Source organism: Cavia porcellus, unplaced genomic scaffold (assembly GCF_034190915.1).
Source record: "Cavia porcellus strain 051 isolate PalLab524CR breed Dunkin Hartley unplaced genomic scaffold, mCavPor4.1 scaffold_7, whole genome shotgun sequence".
Classification (NCBI taxonomy): domain Eukaryota; kingdom Metazoa; phylum Chordata; class Mammalia; order Rodentia; family Caviidae; genus Cavia; species Cavia porcellus.
The window spans coordinates 24,052,977-24,073,573 of NW_026947490.1; the positions used below are offsets into that span (position 1 = coordinate 24,052,977).

The 20,597-nt window shown below is 47.9% G+C and overlaps 2 protein-coding genes across 5 annotated transcripts in view; one reads left to right on the top strand and one right to left on the bottom strand.

Moving 5' to 3' along the window:
* Positions 1 to 4,603: 4,603 nt before the first annotated feature.
* On the bottom strand, positions 4,604 to 5,169 carry Pnma8c (PNMA family member 8C). Its single transcript, XM_063252403.1, is given in 4 exon segments — positions 4,604 to 4,779; positions 4,782 to 4,838; positions 4,841 to 4,922; positions 4,924 to 5,169. Coding segments are annotated over 4 exon segments (561 nt in total).
* Positions 5,170 to 12,592: 7,423 nt separating this feature from the next.
* The window catches only part of Gpatch1 (G-patch domain containing 1), a 34,402-nt gene continuing 26,397 nt past the window's right edge, over positions 12,593 to 20,597 (top strand). For 2 of the 4 annotated variants that reach the window (XM_063252933.1, XM_013146922.3), the window contains exons 1-4: positions 12,593 to 12,692; positions 16,184 to 16,318; positions 17,457 to 17,542; positions 19,992 to 20,152. In XM_063252933.1, the coding sequence (XP_063109003.1) occupies positions 12,620 to 12,692; positions 16,184 to 16,318; positions 17,457 to 17,542; positions 19,992 to 20,152 (455 nt within the window). In that variant the 5' untranslated portion in view covers positions 12,593 to 12,619. Of the gene's footprint in view, positions 12,751 to 16,183; positions 16,319 to 17,456; positions 17,543 to 19,991; positions 20,153 to 20,597 lie in introns of all 4 variants that reach the window. The other 2 variants (XM_063252931.1, XM_063252932.1) reach the window with 2 other exon arrangements.

The window sequence follows — 20,597 nt, forward strand, 5'->3', positions numbered from 1 at the left end:
AGAGCGGAAGAGCCGCGCGCGCCCAGCCGCGGTTGCTGGGCCCCACCTCGCCGAAGGTCGGCGCCTGCAATAAGTCCAGTCGCGGCCGAGTCTTCTCCCCCGAAGGATTTGGGGCAGTCACTTCCCGACGTGCTCACGTGAGCCGGGATGAGGTCTGGGCCGAGGCTCCAAGCCCACCCTAAGGTGCCAACGTGGTGTCCGGGCTCCAAGATGGGGCGCCCAGGCTGCGGGAGCTTCTTCCTGCCCGCCCCCCACCCCACCCCGTTCCGGAGCCAGGAGCGGGACTGGGCACGCAGGAAGGGATGAGGAGGTGACTTCGTAGACAAAGACGGCTCCGCGTGGGGCTCCGCAGCCCCCAGGAGGGTCCCCGCCCGCGCACGGTGACCTTGAGGCGCCCTGGCAGTGGGGCCCACGGCAGGAAGTTCCGCGCCCTCTGAGCCGGGCCCACCTCCCCTTCTCAACTTACACGCAGACTGACAGGGGGGCTGTCCACTCCCCTCGGGCGGCCTGCCTTCCCTGCCCTCCCCCAGGGGTGTGGCCGCGCCCTGGGCCTCACTGGGGCCCACGTCAGCGCCTTTGCCCAAAGGCTGTGGCCCAAGCTGCCATCGAAGGTCTAGGTTTCCTTGTGCCAATGGAGCCGGCCTTTGAGAGCCGTGACACCGACCGATACCGTGATAAATTCGCTGCACTGTGGGCACCAACGCTGCCCACCCCATACCCAAGCGTGTGGGCAGAGATGGTAGAGGGTCTTCCAGCCCTGGTCCTTAGCACAGCACTTACTGTAATTTGTACTCAATAACTTCTCTTTTTTCTTTCTTTCTTTCTTTCTTTCTTTCTTTCTTTCTTTCTTTCTTTCTTTCTGTCTTTCTTTCTTTCTGTCTTCCTTTCTGTCTTCGACACAAGGCCTTTGTGTGTAACTCAGGCTAGGCTTGAACTCAGTATGTAGCTCAGGCTGGCCTTGAACTTGCAGTGATCCTTCTGTCTCAGCCTCCCAAGTGCTGCGATTACAGACATACTCCACCAAATCGGGCACTAAACACTTTAGAGTGAATGAATGAGCCTAAATGCTCATCGGTAGTGAAATGGTGTTTTTCAGCTAAAGATATGCTTATAGTGAAATGCTATGCAGCTGGAGAGAAGAGTAAGGACCTCAGGGTGCTTTCCATGAAACCCTCACCATAATGCTGACACAGCGTTCTGGTTACACAGCTGAGGAAACTAAGACCCAAGGGAATCTCCTACTTAAGGTCCCATAGCCAGGCAGTGGTAAAGTCTGGATTTGAATTCAGAACAGCCTGACTTTTGCATATAGCAGAGTCCAGATATGTATCTAGGTTGGTTACTTGCACAAGAGCTGCTGGGAGTAGCTACTTCTGGGAAAGGGGATCCCCCCCAGGCAGGAGAGACATGTACTTTTTTAGAGAGGTACCAGGAATCGAACTCAGGATCTCGTATTTGCCAGGCAGGCACTTGTACTGCTGAGCTATATCTCGGGCCCCAAACAAGGCATATACTTTTTTTTTTTTTATCGGTACCAGGGATAGAACTCACGACTGCTTGCTTGCAAGGCAGGCGCTTATGCCGCTGAGCTAAATCCCCAGCCCAGGCATATACTTTTCATGCTGCATCCTTCTGAATTACTTGAATTCTGAGCAATCAAAATGTTAATTAGCCAGGTGTGGTAGTGCATGCCACTTGTAATCCCCACTACTCAGGAGGAGGCTGAGACAAGAAGATTGAAAATTTAAGGCTGGCCTGCACAGCTTTAGTGAGACTTTGTCTCTTAATAAGATTTTAAAATAGAGGTAGGAGGGGATGTAGCTCAGTGCTCCACAGGTTCAATCCCAAATGCTGCCCCCCAAAAAAGTTAAATTCAATAGACTTCAGGTCCTTAGACCTACCCCACACGTCCTGGGTCAGGATCTTCAGTTTCCTGGGTAATTCTGAGGTGACCAGCTCAGCAACAAAACAGACCACGCAGCTGCCACGGTGGTGGTAGAAATAGCAGTCACTTTGCTTGGAACCTATTCTTGTGTGGGAGTTGAGGCTCATCTGAAGCCACAGAGCCCTAAGCAGAGGATCTGATGTTTGTATCAAGTTTTAAACCACGGATCCAACTCTCAACCTCGCACTTGCCAGGCAGGCGCATATGCCCCTGAGCTAAACCCCAGCCCCTGTACCAGGCTTTAAGTGCTGGAGTAAAGAACCCAGCAGTGCATGGACCACATCCAATTCTCCCTGGCTGGGTACCTGCTTAGAGGAGCAGGCTCATCACATGCCTGGATGAACACAAATACATTCCAGGCTCCTGCTCCCTCTTTGTACTGTGACACCTCCACCCAGCAGCTGGGAGAGGGAGGGCTTTTATTTTTATTTATTTATCTATCTATTTATTGTCTTTTTGAGACAGGGTCTCGTTATGCAGTTATGCAGGCTAGCCTTGAGCTCACTGTGTAGCCCAGGGCTGGTCTCAAACTTGCAACAGTCCTCCTGCCTCAGCCTCCCAAGTGCTGCATTTTTCCAAACTAACCCTTACATGAACTCCTCTCCCTACATAGTAAAGAGCAGACTACAGTTTCATTAGCTGATATTTATTTTGTCGTTTCACATTTGCACACCAGATCATCCACCATGAAGAACAGTAAAGAGTTTTAGATAAATCAGCTTTTGAAATCAGGGGTCATAAGGCCACCAGCTCCACCAATTTCCTTGTGAATTTTCTCTTAGCATTTGCTCCATTTGTGATGCCTTGACTCAGGTAGGTGACCTCAAGTGATGGCAAGCTGTACACCAAAGCCTGTGGCGTTGCAATCCCACAAAACTCTTCAATACAGAAAACCTCCAGTGGAAGTGACAGGAGGTTCTGATTACACAGGTGACATTGACCCACCACTTACATCGGGTATCATGAGTATAAATGCCATATGGGGAGCACCTGAAAACCCACAAGAAGCACAGATATTGTTGGAAGATGTGATGTGATAAGAAATGCCACATTGTCCCTTATGATACAACTACAATGCCTGGATAGGAGAAAGGCATGCAACAAACTCGTGTCGTTTGTTTAAGCTCAGACTCTGACCGAATGAGGGACAGTAGAAAAATGTCCTATCAGTAAGTGCACCCAGAGCCAGGGATTTACAAGGAGGGAAAAGATGAGTATACAGCTACAAATTTCTTGACCACAGATTTGTAAGCAGTTCAAACATACGTCCAAAGAGGGCAGGAAAGCTTGACCCCAGCCAACGCACAAAAAAAGGATGCAAAGGCTGCTGCTGGGGGACCAGCTTGAAAAAAGGCAGAAGACTTCAAGGTTAAATCAACCAAGTGAGTTCTCTGAAACTCCTTTTTGTTTCTCAACACCTGCCGGAGTGCAGGACTTAGTAGGCTCCGTTAGCAGGCCCGAGGAGGAGTCTCTTGTCTGCACCTGTCACCATCTCTGTAGGGAAGACCACTGTGGGGAACAGTGGCAGCTTTTCAGAGCCACACACGAGGCAAGTTCCCCTGCTGTGGTGAGCAGATGGCCTCCTGGTCAACCAAGGCTTCTTGACACGAGAATGTTTCCATCCAGGTAAGTCTGCGCCAAAGGCGCCTTCAAGGATGTGCTTTTGAAAGATAGAAAATGGGTGTAGAGTTTCTAGGGACAGGATTTCTAGAAGGACCCAAACCCAGAGAAGTCTCACCACAAGAAGTAGCTGTCCCCAACATCAGGGTGGCAGTGATGGCCAAGTCTGCCTGTGAAGCCTTTCTCCTGAGCCAGGAATCTCCTGACGCATCTTTCTGGATCTGTTTGAGTTGTTCTCAGTTCTGGCAAGAGACCTGAAAAGCTTCAGAATCTGGGACCCGAGTCTCCTGTCCCATCTCCTGTAAACTGCAAGTGCCTGAGGTGGCCCAGGACACCATGGCAATGGTGGGTTTCAGAGGGTCTCCCAGTTGTTAGACATTGTTTGCTGGTCTTTGAGACCCTTTATAACTCAAAAGTCACCTTCACTCCTTCCAGTAACACCCATGCCCACGCTCCTGTGTGGCCCGCACACTCTCAGTGTTACCCACCGGAACCCACACTGAAGATGTTCAGGAAATACTTGTTGGTTGGACAAATGAATGACACATCTGTCCCCAGTTGGGCAGGATCTCAGCTCTTACCTACATCTATCTGTTCATATATCTCCACTCACTGAGCTGTGTCCGAGGTGTACAGTTATTACCCACTTACTGTAAGACCCATGAAGACTGGGGTTTGTGCCCCTCAGTACCCCCAGTTTTAGTACAATGCTGGGACATAGTAGGCGTGCAATGAATATCCAGAGTGAATGAGAGGAGGAAGGAACAGCAAGCACTCAGCCAGGTGTTTATGGTACCCACCCAGCTGCCAGTTTAGGTGCACACACTCATGCCCACCAGTCAGATGTCACCTGTGCTACTCAGAGACATTACTCAAAAGTCACCCACCCACTGGAGTAATGCCCACCCCCCCAAGTTTCCCACACTCACTGGCATTGCCCAAACTTACTCAGATGGGTGCCTACCCCACCCTGCTGCCACCATACTCAGGTGACAGCTACTCTCACACACATGGCCCCCAGACACAGCCAAGGTGGCCTCACAGTTTCTTGTCAGAGGCATGGTGCCATCACTCGATTTTCTTGTGCTTCTTGCCTCTCTTGCCATCCGCTGCCTTGTTCTCCTCGGGGAAGTCCAAGGGTGGCACCATATCCACCCTGGTGGTGACCTCTGCTGCAGAGTTCTTCCCGGGCAGGGGCACATAGCACTGCCTGGGGGCAGCTCGCTGGGACCTGCTGCTGGGGGGCACGGTTCCTCCCTCAGCACCTGGCTGCTCTGCTTAGGAATTCCACATCCCGTCTGAGAGCCAGCACACCACTCCCCACGCCCCTGCCCTTGCCTTTGATCTCCCCAGGCATCATGGATGGCATGGTTGTCCTCCACCAGATTGAGATTGGCAGATTTGGTTCTCTCTTCCTCCAGCAAGGCTTTTCCAGCCACTTTAAATTTTCCCAGAGGTCTGAGGGGGTCCTGTCTGATCTCCTACAGCTCCTCGTGGTTGTGGTCCTCCAGGATCCCCAGGATCAGCAGGGACTTGTAACTGTCTGCCTCCCACCCCTTGCAGCCATGCGCCAGTATCGTGATGTCTTTCACACCGAAGAGCATCATGCGCAGCTCCTTGAGGCAGCCGTATGGGCGCCCACTGCTGCAAACCTGAGCTGCCTGGGGAATCCCCAAAATGACCCAGGATGCCCCGATCTCTTTCCAAAGGCCGCATGAGAATGAGTCTCACAGGTGGAGGCCACCAACAGACCCAGCCAGCTCAATCAAGGCACTCCAGCCCCTGCCACGGGGCAGCCTCCTCCGCCTCTGTGAGAGCACAGTCTTGGGAACTCCCAGAACTCGCATGTGCTGGGGACTCAGGGGTGGGGGTCTAGCAGCTGACTGTGCTGAGTCAGGGAGGCGTCAAAGACACTGTTTCCCTTTTATCAGCAGTGGTCTTCAAAGTCTTGCATCTGCTGATGGTCTCAGCAGATGCTGCCCTTGGTGCCCAGCTAACAAGAGGATGTGGCCGATCACTGACACACTTGCTCTGCAATGATTGTCACCACCTCCTTCCGCCCTGCAGCCCTGCGGTTTCCCTGGAAACCACAGAGCATTGCCTGGGTCATTGGCCAGCCCTGCTGCCTTGAAATCACAGTTCAAAGAGCTCATGCCGAGGTGGGAGATCAGCTACCTACCTGCAGAAGCATCTGCCCTTCCCCTCTGAGAACATGGCTGATTCCAGGGCCCGAGAGACAAGGAAGATGGTCTGTAGAAGATGGTCTCATTTGGTCTGTAAAATGATCCTAGGACAGCTTTTGGGGTCAGAAAGGAAATGTTGGGGCTGGGGATTTAGCTCAGCGGCATAAGCGTCTGCCTTGCAAGCAGGCAGTCGTGAGTTCGATCCCTGGTACCGATGAAAAATGAAAATGAAAAAGATAAAAAAAAAAAAAAAGAAAAAGAAAGGAAATGTTCAAAGAATGAGGAGCACCCTGCAGGACACAGGAGCCTTCTTGAGGTCCAACTCTGAGATGATTTGAACACTGATAAGAGTAACCAATCATAATCCCCTGAATAAAATAAGAATCTGAGAGTTCATTGACATAGAAGTGAGAGGGAGGTTGGGTGAGGAATGTGTGCAGTTTCATGGTCTCAAAAGACCTGCCCTAGACCTTCGAGCCATGGGAGGAGAGACCCCGGTCCTGCGTCCTGAGTGCTGGGGATTGGACCCAGGGCTTAGTGCACACTAAGCATTCACAGAACCACCGAGCTGCACCCCACTCGCTGGGAGACGTTATTCGGAGAAGGTATTCTGTACTCCGAGGCTGGCAGTGCTGAGAATCTCCAGGAATCCACGTCACACGCCTCATGCCTCTGTGTGTCTCTGGATCCAACCAATCCCGAAATGACACCCTCTGAAACTACCTTTAAAACAGTTTTATTGGATTACAATGTATGTAGTGGGAAGTTCACAGATTATAAATGAAACCCTGTGAGCTGAACATGTTGTGTAACCAGCACCCAAATCAATTAACTGATGCCCAGAAAGGCATGATGTGCTTTCTCTGGGTCACTGTGTGCTCTTGAGAATAACCACTCACTGATTTCAACAGCTTAGGTTGTTGGTCTACCTTTGTCCCCCCGCTCCCCGGACTGAACTCAGGACCTTGCATTTGCCAAGCAGGCACTTACGTCACAGAGCTAAACCCTCGGTCCTACTTTGATGTTTTGTATAAATGGATTGAATAATGTGTGCTCTGTGTTTCTTGGTGTACCTATCTGTTGGCAAATGCTTAGCTCTCATAAATATCACAAGTGTCATCAATGTTTGGACCACTTTATCCTCCCACCTACCTGTGTGCCGAGGTTCCAGGTTCCCTGTCTCCTCCTCGGCACTGGGTATTATGAGACCCTTCCACTTTGGTGGTTCTGGGATGTAGCTTATTGCAGCATCTCCTAAGTGGAATCTTGTTGTAGTCAGGGGTTTTGGGGAGAACAATTAAAATCAGGACAATGAATTTATACTATTATTTATGATGGTCACCCAGAGTTAATGCAAGAAAGTGCAGGAAATTTATCCACAACACTAAAGACAGAATATTCAGCCAAGGGCCTAAATCCCACAGCAATGTCCTGCATGAGTCTAGATGAAGACCCAGAGCTCATGACAATGCCTCCCACGAGTCCAACTGGCGGTCTAGAGCCCACAAGGACTCACGCGAGTCTCTTTTACAGATCTGTGCTGGGAAGACCCAAAGGTCAGCAGTGGAAGCCAGAAAGTCCATGCCAGCGGGATGAAGGAGCTGTGCTGATAGGTTGAGGGTTCCATGCTGGAGCCAAGTCACACTCACAACAAAGACCAGGGCTGTCCTGAAAAGCAATATAGCCATTCTCAGTGATGTGAAGGCCCCGAGCTCCTCCGACAATAAGCACAGTCGAGTACCTGCCAGGAAGCCAGCATGATGAGTTCATCCTGGAGACCAAGTGGCACACATCTTCCGGACATGGAGCCAGGAAGCAATGCTCAATGTGAGGACTAGAGCTTCTCCAGCAGAACCAACGGCTCAAACAGCAACTCATAGAAGAACCCACAATGCCTCAACACCTCAAAGCCTCTGCTTCTCCTTCCCCACCTCTCTATTTATGCTGGCAACTTTCCTCAAATGGAACATCTACGCTCAGCACCATGGTGATTTAATTCAGATGGTGTTAAGTTGACCACCAGTTTTTAACCCATAACAAATCTAATTTTTGAATTTGTGTATTACTCACAACCAATCACATTGAGGATTTTTTTTTTTTTTTCAGATCTTAGTGGCCATCTGGATATTGTATATTGTGAAGAGTCTGTCAAAAATCTTTCCCGTTTCTCTTTTGGTCTGTCATCTTTTTGTGACTGCTTTATCTTTCTCTATGTGTGTAGATAGTACCTTCACTGTTGAAGCTGAGTTTGAGACAGCCAGGGGCCACCATGTGGGACAGAAGTCTGGAGTGAGGGAAGAAAGCCGTGGCTGCAGTAAACTGTCACCCTTCACAGCACAAGCACTTCCACCAGACCCAAGGTAAATACTGGTGCCATCACCGAAGCAGAATGTTTGAAGAAGATGAAAAACTGTTGCCAAGAAAAAGAAAAAAACCCTAAACAAGCCCTCCAGCCCCACTTGCTCTTTTTTTTTTTTTTTTTTTTTTTTTGTCTTTTTCATTTTTATCGGTACCGGGGATCGAACTCACGACCGCCTGCTAGCAAGGCAGGTACTTATGCCGCTGAGCTAAACCCCCAGCCCCCCCCACTTGCTCTTGCTCAATTTACAGTCCCCAGTTTTGGAGCCACGCGGCTGGAGGGCACAGTACTAGCTCCCCACCGCCTCTCCGTACAGACCGCCCACCCCTGGCGAGTGGGCTGTGAGAACAGTGCCTGGTTACTTCCAGGGCACCTGAGGCCACTTCTACTGAGCACAGCGATCCTTCCCCGGGCCTGCAGCTGTCTGGTGGGCGGCTGGGGTGGGATAAAAGGCCTGACACTCGTGCCTTTGTCATATCTGTCCCCTGTGCTGTCCTAGCCGTGGGGTCAGGTTCTACTGGGCTTTGCACGTAGACTGTGGACGATTGAAGAAATGTTGTGTCTGAGACCCCGACTTGGTGAGCTAGGCCCGTGGGAGCTGGGCTGTGTCCCGCTTTCTCAGCAGCCCAAGCACTGGACGTCCTTCCCTGTCCCAAGGCCAGGGTGTGTATGGGGGAGATGTCGCCAGTGGAAGGGGCAGCTCGGCAGACCCTGAGAGAAGCAGACCTCCTGTTAGTCCACCACGCTCAAGGCTGGGATGTGAGGACCGAGGCGCCAAATACATGAAAATGCACCAAATCTAAGACAAGATGACCGTGACTGACTGTGATCCAAGCCTGCCGGGTCTCTCAGAACAGAGCCTCTGGCCAATTATTGGACTTTGTCCTGGCTGAGCAGACCAATAAAAACCTGCCACTCTTCATTCTGGGAGCAGCAGCTTAGTCACTCATCCAATTGTTGGTTCCCTTCAGCAAAGCCCCCATTTGGCTGAAGCCCCTTTTGCCCTCTTCTGAAAAAACTCTTCCTGTGCAGGAATGTGCATGCTTACAGCATTTGACCTGGTCTCACTGATTCTTCTGTGTGCCAAAAGATCCCATCATCTACCATAAGCCTGGGTGAAATTTCCTATTACTTGTATCCCAAAATCCAGTTTACACAGGAAAACTTGAGACAGGAATGAATCCCAGCATGCTGGGAGGCTGAGGCAGGAAGATTACAACCTCAAGCTCAGCCTGGACAATTCTGCTACTTAATGAGACCCCATTGCAAAATAAAAAATAAAAAAGGCCTGGGGATGCAACTCAGTATGAAGGCCTTAAATTCCATTCCCAACATGAGGAAGGAAGGACAGACAGAAGCGACTTGTGTTTGCTGTGCACCGCATTTGGCCTGATCCTTTTCACATCTAATAGTGATCATGGCTGAACACCACAGGTTCATACAGCCGAGAGCGCTGGACAGGGTCAGTCCAGCATCCACGCACAAACCTCTTCTCTCCCATTTCAGAGATGCTTTTCCCATCAAAGTTGTTCTCCCTTCTGGGTCCTCCTGGGAGCAGGGAGGCTAATTAGGGACAGGGCAGGCAGGATCTGCGAAGGACCTCAAGGGACAGAGTTCTTCTAAGTGGGTGTCACCATCAGCTCCACATTTGCCCTCGAAGGCCCCACGCCCGCCCCTTGCAATGGTCCATCCTGATCTCCCAGAACCGCAGTGCTCAGTGGCAGCATGGGCACCTCAGTAAGTATAGGCAGTGCCTGTAAAGAGGGAGTGGTGTCACACAGTGACACTGACTGAGTCTTATGTCCATCATGAGTTAAAGGAAAGTGTTTACATCAGAGACCACAAACCAGAGCCTAAGTACTGGAAGCTGACCTTCTGCTCTATCTGCATGAGTCTACTTTTTTTTTTTTCAATTTTTTTTTTGGTTTTTTCATTTTTATCGGTACCAGGGATCGAACTCACGACCGCCTGCTTGCAAGGCAGGTACTTGTGCCACTGAGCTAAATCCCCAGCCCATACTTTTTAAAGGTTTGAAAAAGTGACTGACTTTCAAAATTAAAATGTAAAAGAAAATGAAGATCTCTGGTTTCTCTTTAAAATAATCTGCCTCGTACAATGGCTCACACCTGTAGTCTAGGTTACTGGGAAGGCTGAAGCAGGAGGATTGCTAGAGCACAGGGGTGGGGCCAGCCTGGGCAATGCAGTCAGACTTTGTGTCCTGAGAGGGAGTGGAGGGTGAGAATCTGTCAAAATGGGCCCTCATGTCCCCTCATGAAAATCTGAGGGAAAAGATAACAGGAAATAGGGAGGTAGATCTTTTGCAAATGGGAAGGGAACCAAGAGCTGGAGGGAGAGTTGGAGGAGTCATAGAGGCATTGAGATGTGTTATGTACAGATACCAACTCCTCAGGATGAAAGTAATCATATGCTGCAACATTTATAAAAATAACATTAAATAATCTGATTTTAAAAAATCTGTTGGAACTGGGGCAGGGGCTGGATGTAGCTCGTGGGTAGAGCACATGGCTAGCATTCTGGGCTTGATTTCTAGTACTTGCAAGGAAAAAAAAAAACACCTTCCATTCCATACATAGCAGATCATCATGACACAGATCATCATGAACTTCCTTCAAAAGCTGGAGACAGGTTGGCCATGCAAACTATGTGCCCGAGTTGTGACTCCTTGGCTCTCTGCTCTGAGTCCCCATGCCAAATGCAGAGAGAGGCCAGTGGCAGAACGGTTCTTTTATTTGATCCACCAGTATTTACTAACAGGTGTGCTTGTTCCAGACAGTGGTGGCGGGCTGGGCACACTTGAGAGAGACAGGCTGCACTTGAAGGAGTGTGGTCTGTGGTTATGACAGGCACAGGGGAACTCTGCCATTGTCTGGCAGGGGGAGAAGCCCTGTAATTAACAGAGGGCACGTTCTTTAGGGACAGGGAGGACAAAACAGATGGACTGGGCTGTGTGTGTGTGTGTGTGTGTGTGTGTGTGTGCGTTTAAGCACTGGGGATTGAACTCAGAGAGTCTGGAGCTGCATCCCCAGCCCTTTTTATTTGTTTATTTTTTGATGTTTTGACACAGGATCCAACTAAATTTTTCAAACTGGCTTCTCACTTGAGATCCTCCTGCCTCAGCTTATCTAGTAGCTGGGAAGACAGGCATGCACCACTACGTCCAGCCCATCTATCTGAAATCATCTGGGGAGGACTTATAATACCTAATGCAATGTAAAGGCTATGGAAATAGTCGTTAGGCTGTACTGCTCAAGGAATTATGAAAAGCAAATGCCAGCTGATATTCCACATGGATGCAAATTTTTCAAATATTTTCTATCTGCGCTTGGCTCAACCTGTGCACGTGGTACCCGAGGATGTGGACGGCTGGCTGTACACCTTAGCTGGTGAGCCTCAGTGGCTGAGGAGGCACAAAGCAGGAAATGAGGTGGGAGTGGCAGGTGGCAGAGGGTGCAGGGAGAGCCGTGGGAAGGTTTTTAACTTCCTTACATTGTGCCTAGTAAAAGCGATGTTTCAGAAGAACTCAGAGGAGGTAGCAGAACACCCTGTGACTATGAGAGGGAACAGTTCGGAGTGAAACAGCCAGTGCTGAGCCTGAGGCTGGGGCCTGCCCCGTGTGTCTGGGAAACAGCAGGGCCCATGGAACTGTGGGAGAAGAGAGGACAGGGAGGGGTGCAGACAAAGTCTGAGAAAAAGCAAATTCCCTCCCCCTCCCCTTTCCTTCAGGTCCGAGTCAGGTGCAGACCCCTGCAAAAAGCTGAAAGTCACCTGACATCCGGTCTCAGGGCGGGTTCTCTGTATAATGCCACACGCACACTCGCCCTGTTTGCAAACACTTGGAGTGGACTCAGAGGGAACAGACTTGGACCCTAAGGGGCACCCCCCTCTCCGGCCCCAGGCAACCCAGGTCCTGTAGAAAAGGGCGAGAAGCTCAGACACTGCGGGCCTGGAGGGTGAGGGCCTGAGCCTGGAACTCCAGCTCTGGTTGGGAGTTTGCAGTTTGAGATTACTAAATCCAGAGGGATGAAGGCCTGGGGTCCTTGTCCTGCCTGGAATCCTGGTTAGATCAAGGCTAAAGGCTGTTACTAACTGGGGTTGAGGTAAATTTGGGGGCACAAGGGCGTTCAACTTGTGAGTTCTGTATTGGATTGTGTGCTAGACCCTCCAACTCCTGGGTTCCTGGTGGGCTGGGGGCTGGAGGCTTGGTCAGGCTGGCTTCAAATTGAACTGGGCGGAGGAACCTCTTCTGAGAGCCAGACGCTGAGGCAGTAGGGCCCTGTCCTTTGGCCACCAGATATAATCAAGGGCTAGCCGCTGTGTCCAGAAGTTGGAGGCTTACGCGGCAGAACAACGATGTCTATCTTTCGAGGCAATTCCTGCCGGGGTGCAGCTACACCCACCAAATACAGTATTCAAATCTCAGAGAAGAAAAGCGGAACACTTTTGGCCCGCCTAGGCTCCCGTACGAGGGGGCGTGGCCCGGAAGGGCTCAGAATGGCGGCACTACACAGTGACAGCGAGGAGGACCTGGTCAGCTATGGGACGGGCCTGGAGCCTCTGGAAGAAGGTGTGGGGCCAGTTGGTCGGCAGGGTCTGTAGAAAACAGGCTGGGGGCCAGGATTCAGGTTCGAACGTCCTCTTTAAAGTTTCTGCCTACAACGCCTCTATCGCCCAGAGAGGCAAAGAGCCGTGGGCAGCAGCAAAGACGTCCCCTCTGGTCTAGTGCAGGGAGTGTACACCTGTGGCTGCCGGGAGCGAGGGACCCAAGAAGGGTCGCAAGAGGCCGCGGAGCTCTAGAGAGCAAGAGTGGGAAAGGACTTGATGGAGAGAAACCAATAGAGACGAGGAAGTATGAGCTCAAGGGAGGTGCACGTAGCCAATCAGAGGGAGGGATACGAGTGCACGCGCCGGGAGCCAATGGGCAGGCGAGGGTGGGACCTGGAAAAAAAAGAGTGCTTGGAAAGGATTGGCTTGAGGGTCTGAGGTTAGGTCGCAGGATGGAGACTCAAGGACAGAAGAGGAAAATCAGAAATGTGATGGGAAGGGGCAAGAAAGAAACCAAGGGTTGAGTTTAGGGCTTCCAATAGGAAAACTGAGGGAAATTAAAATTTTGGGATAGTCTTTAACAGTTCGGTGGGAGATGATGTAGGGAGGACCAGGGGCGGGACGGTAAGAGAATTTACCAAAGGTCGGGGACCATAGGAAAATTAGGGTGCTGGGTGTGGTGGTGGTGCATACTTGTAATTCCAGCACCTGGGAGGCTGAGGCAGCAGGGTTGCCACGAGTTCGAGACCAGCCTGGGCCTCATAGCGAGATCCTATTTAAAGAAAACGAAAACCAAAACGTAACAAAAAGAAACATTGGAAGTTTATTGATATACTTCAAGAGGCAGTAGGAGAGTTTCAAGAATGACAGGCAATGTCAGGGTGAGAGAGTTGTTTGTTTGTTGGTTTGTTTCAGCCTCCCTAGTGCTGGGAGTCGTTTGGTATTACACCCTGCGAGCGTGGGGTTTTTATAAGGGGTTGAAGACATGGGAAAGGATCTGAGATGGCAAATGGAGACATCTTAAATATGCATTTCCCACAATTCTTGTTACTTGTTAATATTCCAGTAACATCTATATTTGTTTAAGAGTGTACATCAAAGTTGCAAATCAACAAGCTCCATTACTCTGCTCTCACAGAAGCTTGTTTAAATAAGAATATACACATTAACTCTGAGATTGAGGCATATTTGGAGGGCTGAATAGGTCTTATATTTTATCTGTGTTTCTAGGCAGCTTTGTGCAGTACCTCATAACTGCAGAGAAAGAGTTTTAAACCCCTCTTCCCCCCTTTTTTTTGATACCGGGGATCAAACTCACCACGTCGCATTTGCCAAACAGCACTTACACAGCTAAGCTTACACTTATTTACTTACACCACTTACACTCCCAGCCCCATCACCCTTTCGTGACCAGAAAAAGGATTTGGATAAAGTCAAGAATGAATTTACAGAAAATTAAAGACATTAAGAGCTTAAGAATTTTGAGGACCCAGGTTTGGTTGTGCACACCTGTAATTGCAGCACTCCAGAGGATGAGGCAGGAGGGTCATTATGAGTTCGAGTTCGAGGCCTGCCTGGACTACATAGTGAGTTTAAGGGCAGCCTGAACTACATAGTGAAACCTGGATTTAAAATAAAAACAAAGAAAAAGGAAAAGCTGTACAGGGTGGCGTTTACCTGTAGTCCCAGCTACTTGGAGTACTGAGGCAGGAGGATCACTTGAAACCATTCTGGGCAACATAGTAAAATGGCCTAATAGGTAAAGTTATAGGTAGTTATAGATAGATAACTACTTTTTAACATATTATCATACTTTGTGAATAATAACTATAATAGGACATTATGAAAAAATATAGTATCACAGTGACCACTTTTAAAGTGTTTACTGTGTGTTCCTTATTCTTGTTAAGAATTCTATAGAAATTACTTTATTTGCATAACTATGAAATAGCTGTTAGTATTAATGTTCTCATTTTGCAGATGAGGAAATTGCAACAGAGGGTGAGCTGCTGACAGCTAGCACCAGCAAAGGTGCAGTTGGCTTTAATGTCTATAGCACTGTAGGCTCAAAAGCAAGTCCTTAGCCACTGAATCTGCTTTCTATTCTGAACCTTTAAAAAATAAATTAGTTTTTAAAAAATTAAATAAATTCAAAAGTTTGAATTGGAGTTGGTAAAATTAGCTAGTCATAGTACATGAAACTGTAATTCTAAAAGAGTTCTAACTTTGTCCAAAATGTATCAATTGCCCTTTGCTTGTGTGAAGTAGCAACCCAGCCCTTTTCAACAAAGCATGACAAAGGAATAAGTTTAAAGAACATAAACTGAAAAATAAGGAGATTCTTAGAATTTAAGGAAACTTAAGATTTGGGTAGGGCTGGGGATGTGTGTTCAGTAGTAGAGCTCTTGCCTTGCATGTACAAGGCCCTGAGTTCGATCCCCAGCTCCTCCTTCCAAAATAAAAAGTCAGATTTGAGTAATTGAACAATACTCAAAGTATTCTGGAGACAGAGATGCTGTTTTAGGAATTTTGGAAGAGGTACATAAGTGTTATACTGTTGTAAACCTCTGCATGTCTTGTCTCCTTCTTTGCCAAGAAATTTCTTTTCTTTTCTTTTCTTTTCTTTTTTTTTTTTTTTTTTTTTTTTTTTTTTTTTTTTTTTTGTTGGTACTAGGGATCGAACTCACGACTGCCTGCTTGCAAGGCAGGCGCTTATGCCCCTGAGCTAAATCCCCAGCCCCAGCCAAGAAATTTCTACTCTCATCTTTTTTTTTTTTTTTTTTGATACTGGATCTCACGTTGTATTCTAGGCTGGCCTTTAACTCACTATTAGCTCACTGGCCTCCACCTCATAGCAATCCAGCCCCCACCTCTTGAGTGGTGGGATTATACGTGTGCACCACAATGCTTAGATGTTCCATCTGTTTGAACTGTCCTCCTTAGTATAATTTGTTTTTTGTAGTGAAATTTAGTGAAAAAGCAGGAAATTTTTGCTATAACTTATTTCTATATAATTATCATATATAGTTTCCAAAATATTGTACAGTAGTACCTCAATTCATAAATGCTTTTGTTTGCAAACCAAAGCTTTTGGCAAAATTTTGTTTTTGTTTGTAAACTGCATCAGCTGACAAAACAACCACAGCCATCTTTCTTATACAAACACAAACACAAACGGGGCCATCTTTTCCAAAATCATAGTCCAAATTAAGTTTGTGACCCAAAGTACCACTCTATATTTCTTTCTATACTGTATTAACATTGTAAAATCTAGCATAGTAATTTACATTGTTACATTTGAAGTAATAAGAAGCAAGCAATTCCTTGTGTTTAAGAAACAAAATTTCCCCTAATTCTTGCTAACTCAACCACATGGTTAAAAACATTTTCTTGGGCTGGGGATTTAGCTCAGTGGCATAAGTGCCTGCCTTGCAAGCAGGCAGTTGTGAGTTCGATCCCTGGTACTGATAAAAAAGAAAAAGACAAAAAAAAATTTTTTTTTCTTTTTTTCAGGTGAAAGACCAAAGAAACCAGTTCCTCTTCAGGACCAAACTGTCAGAGATGAAAAGGGAAGGTATAAGCGATTTCATGGAGCCTTTAGTGGAGGTTTCTCTGCTGGGTACTTCAACACTGTTGGCTCAAAAGAAGGTATGGTTTCCCCACTTATAGCTGTCACACTGCTAAAGCAAATAATTGAAATATCTTAAGATTTCTTCCCCTCCCCTAACTTTAAAAAAAATTTCTCTAACCTTTTATCAGATACACAGTAGTCTTTGGTGTACTTTGAATGCTTATAATGTTTCCACAGTTAACTTCTGTGTTGTTCATTCATTGCAAACTGAAACAGGGAAAGCATTTTTTTTATACTTTATAGCAAATGGATACATTCTAATCTGCTGGTTAACCATGATAATGAGTATGGTTGAGGGTTTTGCCATGCACAGTGCCCTTACAGTTTCACTCAGGAGGATGACAGATGTCCAGGTATTTTGCAGATAAGGCCACCAAGAGTGAAAGAGGATAAGAAGCCAGCATGGCATTAGAGCTGCCCCAGGGAATCATCAGCTGCTGTCTCCTGACACTGGGGACCACAGAATGACTGGTTGTTACTCACTTTGACTTACAAAAAACTTAGTTAAAATTGTCACATTACATAGTATAACCAGTTCTATGTTACTAAAACAACATACACAGGGTTTCTGACACTGTTGTTTTGGTGCGGGAGACAGAACACAGATCTCCTGCATGTTAAATAGGCATCCTACCCCACAGCTGTAGTACCCACCCCGACTCTTTAGATATGTTATGGCTGTGCAGCTTGCTGTGGCTCTGGTCCCAGGGTAGTCTTATCTTTTAAAGTAACCTTGCACCTTTCCACTCAGATCCACTTGTGTTGTTCACAGTTCATTTACTGAGACAAGATTTAGCTACATTGCCCAGGTTGGCCTTGAACTCAGGGGCTCAAGTGATCTTTCTGCCTTAGCTTCCCAAGTAGCTGAGACTACAGGGGCCCAGACCCAGCTCCTTTAATTGTTTAACTTTCAAAATGGAATTTTATTTCACTTGGTATCAGCTTCTTCTGAGGAACCTTACTAAAGCCACTAAGAGCTGCCGATAGGAGCAAGAAAAGTTCACAAGTTCATGTAGAGTAATTACGTCCATGTAAAAGTGAGATGGGCAGTAGCTTAGAGTCTGTAGTTACTGGCGATTTCAAGTCCTTCCATGTCAGTTATTTAATTATAGCAAAAAGCTGTCAAGGATTATCAAACTGAATTCTGCTTTCTAGGATGGACACCCTCCACCTATGTGTCTTCACGACAGAATAGAGCAGATAGATCTGTTCTCAGTCCTGAAGATTTTATGGATGAAGAGGTAGGTATGCAAAACGTAAATGCCAGTTAGCGGGTGGGCTGTGTGTGGCTGGTTATTGTGGCACCTTCCCTTTCTCTGGAATCTCCAATGTGCAATTTGCTCTTTGCTTCTAAGGTTTTATCACTACAGGCATTTGCACTACATGTGCATCGATGGATTTTCCTGCACTGGAGCAGTGCCTTATTCTGGAGCCAGTTTCTAAAGTCAGAAGTATAAGAGGAAAGTCACATGTGACATATTACTTGAATTAGTTTCAGTTGTCCCCAAAGCACTGTCTCCTGGTGCTTAGCCTACAGCTTTTTGCAGTAACTCATATGCACCCAATGCTTTAAGGAATAGTGGAGCAACTAGATGAAAATTAAATCTCTTTATCTTAAAACCTTGGCCTGGGGGCTGGGGATTTAGCTCAGCGGCATAAGCACCTGCCTTGTAAGCAGGCAGTTGTGAGTTCAATCCCTGGTACCAATTAAAAAAAAAAAAAAAAAAAAACACCTTGGCCTGGATTCATCATAAAGATTAAATAAAGGACTTTTACGGCTGCACGGAGGGGAAAGGTAGCATAATCGTTGCTGGAGTAGCATAATCTATTAGGAGACTGTGTCAATCAGTTTTCTGTCACTGTAGCAAAATACCTGAACAATCAGTTTAAAGGAGGAAAAGTTTATGTTGGCTCAGGGTTTCAGAGGTTTTAGTGCATGGTCAGCTGCTCCATTGTATTAGGCTTGTAGCGAGGCAGGACATCAGGCAGGGAATGCAGGGGTGAAGCAGAGTTGCTCACCTCACAGCTGCCTGGAAGCAAAGAAAGGGTGTGAGAGAAAGGGCCAAGGGCCAGATGCCCTTCAGGCCACACCTCCAGGGCCTACTTCTTCCAAGTAGGCCCTGCCCCCTGAAGCTCCTCCCACTTCTCTATAGCTCGTTAAGCTGTGGGCTCATCAGTGGGTGAATCCATGCATGAGGTCAGAGCCCTCCTGATCCAGTCACCTCCCAAAGGTGCTGCCTCTGAACACTGTATTACAAGCTGTCAACATGCAAGCTTTTGGGGGACATTCGAGACTTGTATTAGTCGGCTTTCCCGTGTCTGGGACAAAATACCTACTACCCAAAAGTTAAAAGAGAAGAGATTTAATTTGGCATATTAAGTCCATGGTTATCTGGTTCTAAGGCAGAACCAGAATGGTAGAGGGAAATGATACAAGAAAGCTGCTCAGCTGGGGCAACCAGGAAGCAGAAAGAGAAGGGTGGGCTGAGGACAAGAATACCTTTCAGGCCGCACCTCTGAGATCCAGCCCTGCAGACCCTGCCTCCCAGCAGCACCTTCAGCCGCTGAACTTATCCATGGAGGAATCCACTGATGAGAACAGCACCTCTGACTCCTTTATCTTCCACACTCGAACCTTCTGGGAGATGTTTTAGATCTACCCTGTAAGAAGATCCAAACTGTGATAGTCATAAATCGTGTCTGATGAGAAGTTTACATGCACCGAGGCCTCAGCACTCTCTTGTCACCTTCTCCCTATCAGCCCATCCCTATGTTACCCCTCTTTGTGGTTGGAAGATGGGGGCAGTCGTTCCAGTTGGCACATCCAGGACACTGTCTGTGAAAGGACTTCCTTTCTGGTGTCCTGTCCTGAGTGCAGAGAAACCTGTCGCCCTAGTGCTGCAGTGTGTTTCCCCTCACACGTGCTGGGAAGAACTGTTCTCCGTGCCCTTTCCTAGTGCAGTCTGGGAAGGGAAGGGAACCAGGTGACTAGCTTGAGTAAAACATGAACCCCACTTGCGAACCCTGACCCCTACAGTGGGGTATCTGTCCTGAAGTGAATAGTGACAGAGATGAAGGCAGCAACTTTGGGGTCTGTGAGGAAAGCGGGAGGCACAGTGACTGTTGGAGAGGCGGCCACAGCACCTGGCTGGGAAGTGCAGAGCTCTGTGCTTGGTACCTGGGAGCTCACAGGTGCTCGCTGGCTGTGAACCCAAGTGTCCTTTCACACTGACCTTCGATATTGTTGAGAAGCACTGGTTTCCTCTCTCCAGCGTGGTGTTATGTGTGTGTGCTGCCACTGAGTGCCAGCCTTACCTTACGCAAGGGGAAAGGGCTTTGTAAATTAGGGTATGAAGTGTGCCACTTTCCAGCTAAATTTTGCAGTTTTAACTTGTTTTTTTTTTTTTTTTCTTTTAAGAAAAAGGAGTTGAGGGGAAGCTGAGATAAAAAGATCTCAAGTTTGTACTCAGCAGGGGTAATTTAGCAACTTAGCAAGACCCTGTCTCAAAATAAAAAAAAAAAATAATAGGAAGGCCGCTTAGTGAAAGGGCCCTGAGATAATCGCCAGTACTGCCCCAACCAAAAAATAAATAAAGAAAATAAAGAAAATTAAAGTTATGTCCTGTATCATGATGAATCGCTTCCAATAATGTAATTCTGTTTGAATTTCTTTCTTTTTTTTTTTTTAAGGATCTTAGTGAATTTGGGATTGCACCTAAAGCAATTGTCACCACAGATGATTTTGCTTCCAAAACCAAAGACAAAATACAAGAAAAGGCCAGACAGTTGGCAGCTGCCACTGCCCCCATCCCTGGAGCCACTCTGCTTGATGACTTCATAGCACCAGCAAAGTGAGGAGGACTTAATTCTGATTGTGAGACCTTCATATGTAGGGGTAGTTTGGTGGCAAGTAAGAGCCACTGTCTTAGCCAAGAACCCTAAGCACAGGGGCAGGCATTGCGGACACGGTCTTGTATCACTGCTGCATGGAGTAAGTGGAGAGCCCAGGCCCTGGCTCTGCTGCTGGGGTGCAGGGAGGCTGGGGTGCTGTGGGGCCTCCCACACAGGCCTGCTGGGCTCTCCTCGGCTGCCTCGCTCTGCCCGTTTCCTTCATACTTCATCCTGCTCCTGGGCACGTGGCTGCCCAGGCAGCCTCAGGTCTTCGTGGTTTCCACGGCCATGTGCGAGGCAAGGACAATCTACAGTCCCCTAGCATCCATTCTGAAGGCTGGGGAGACAGGACGCTGATTATGTTCCCACACTCGGGTGCCCAGCACACCCAGTCCCCTGCGGCTG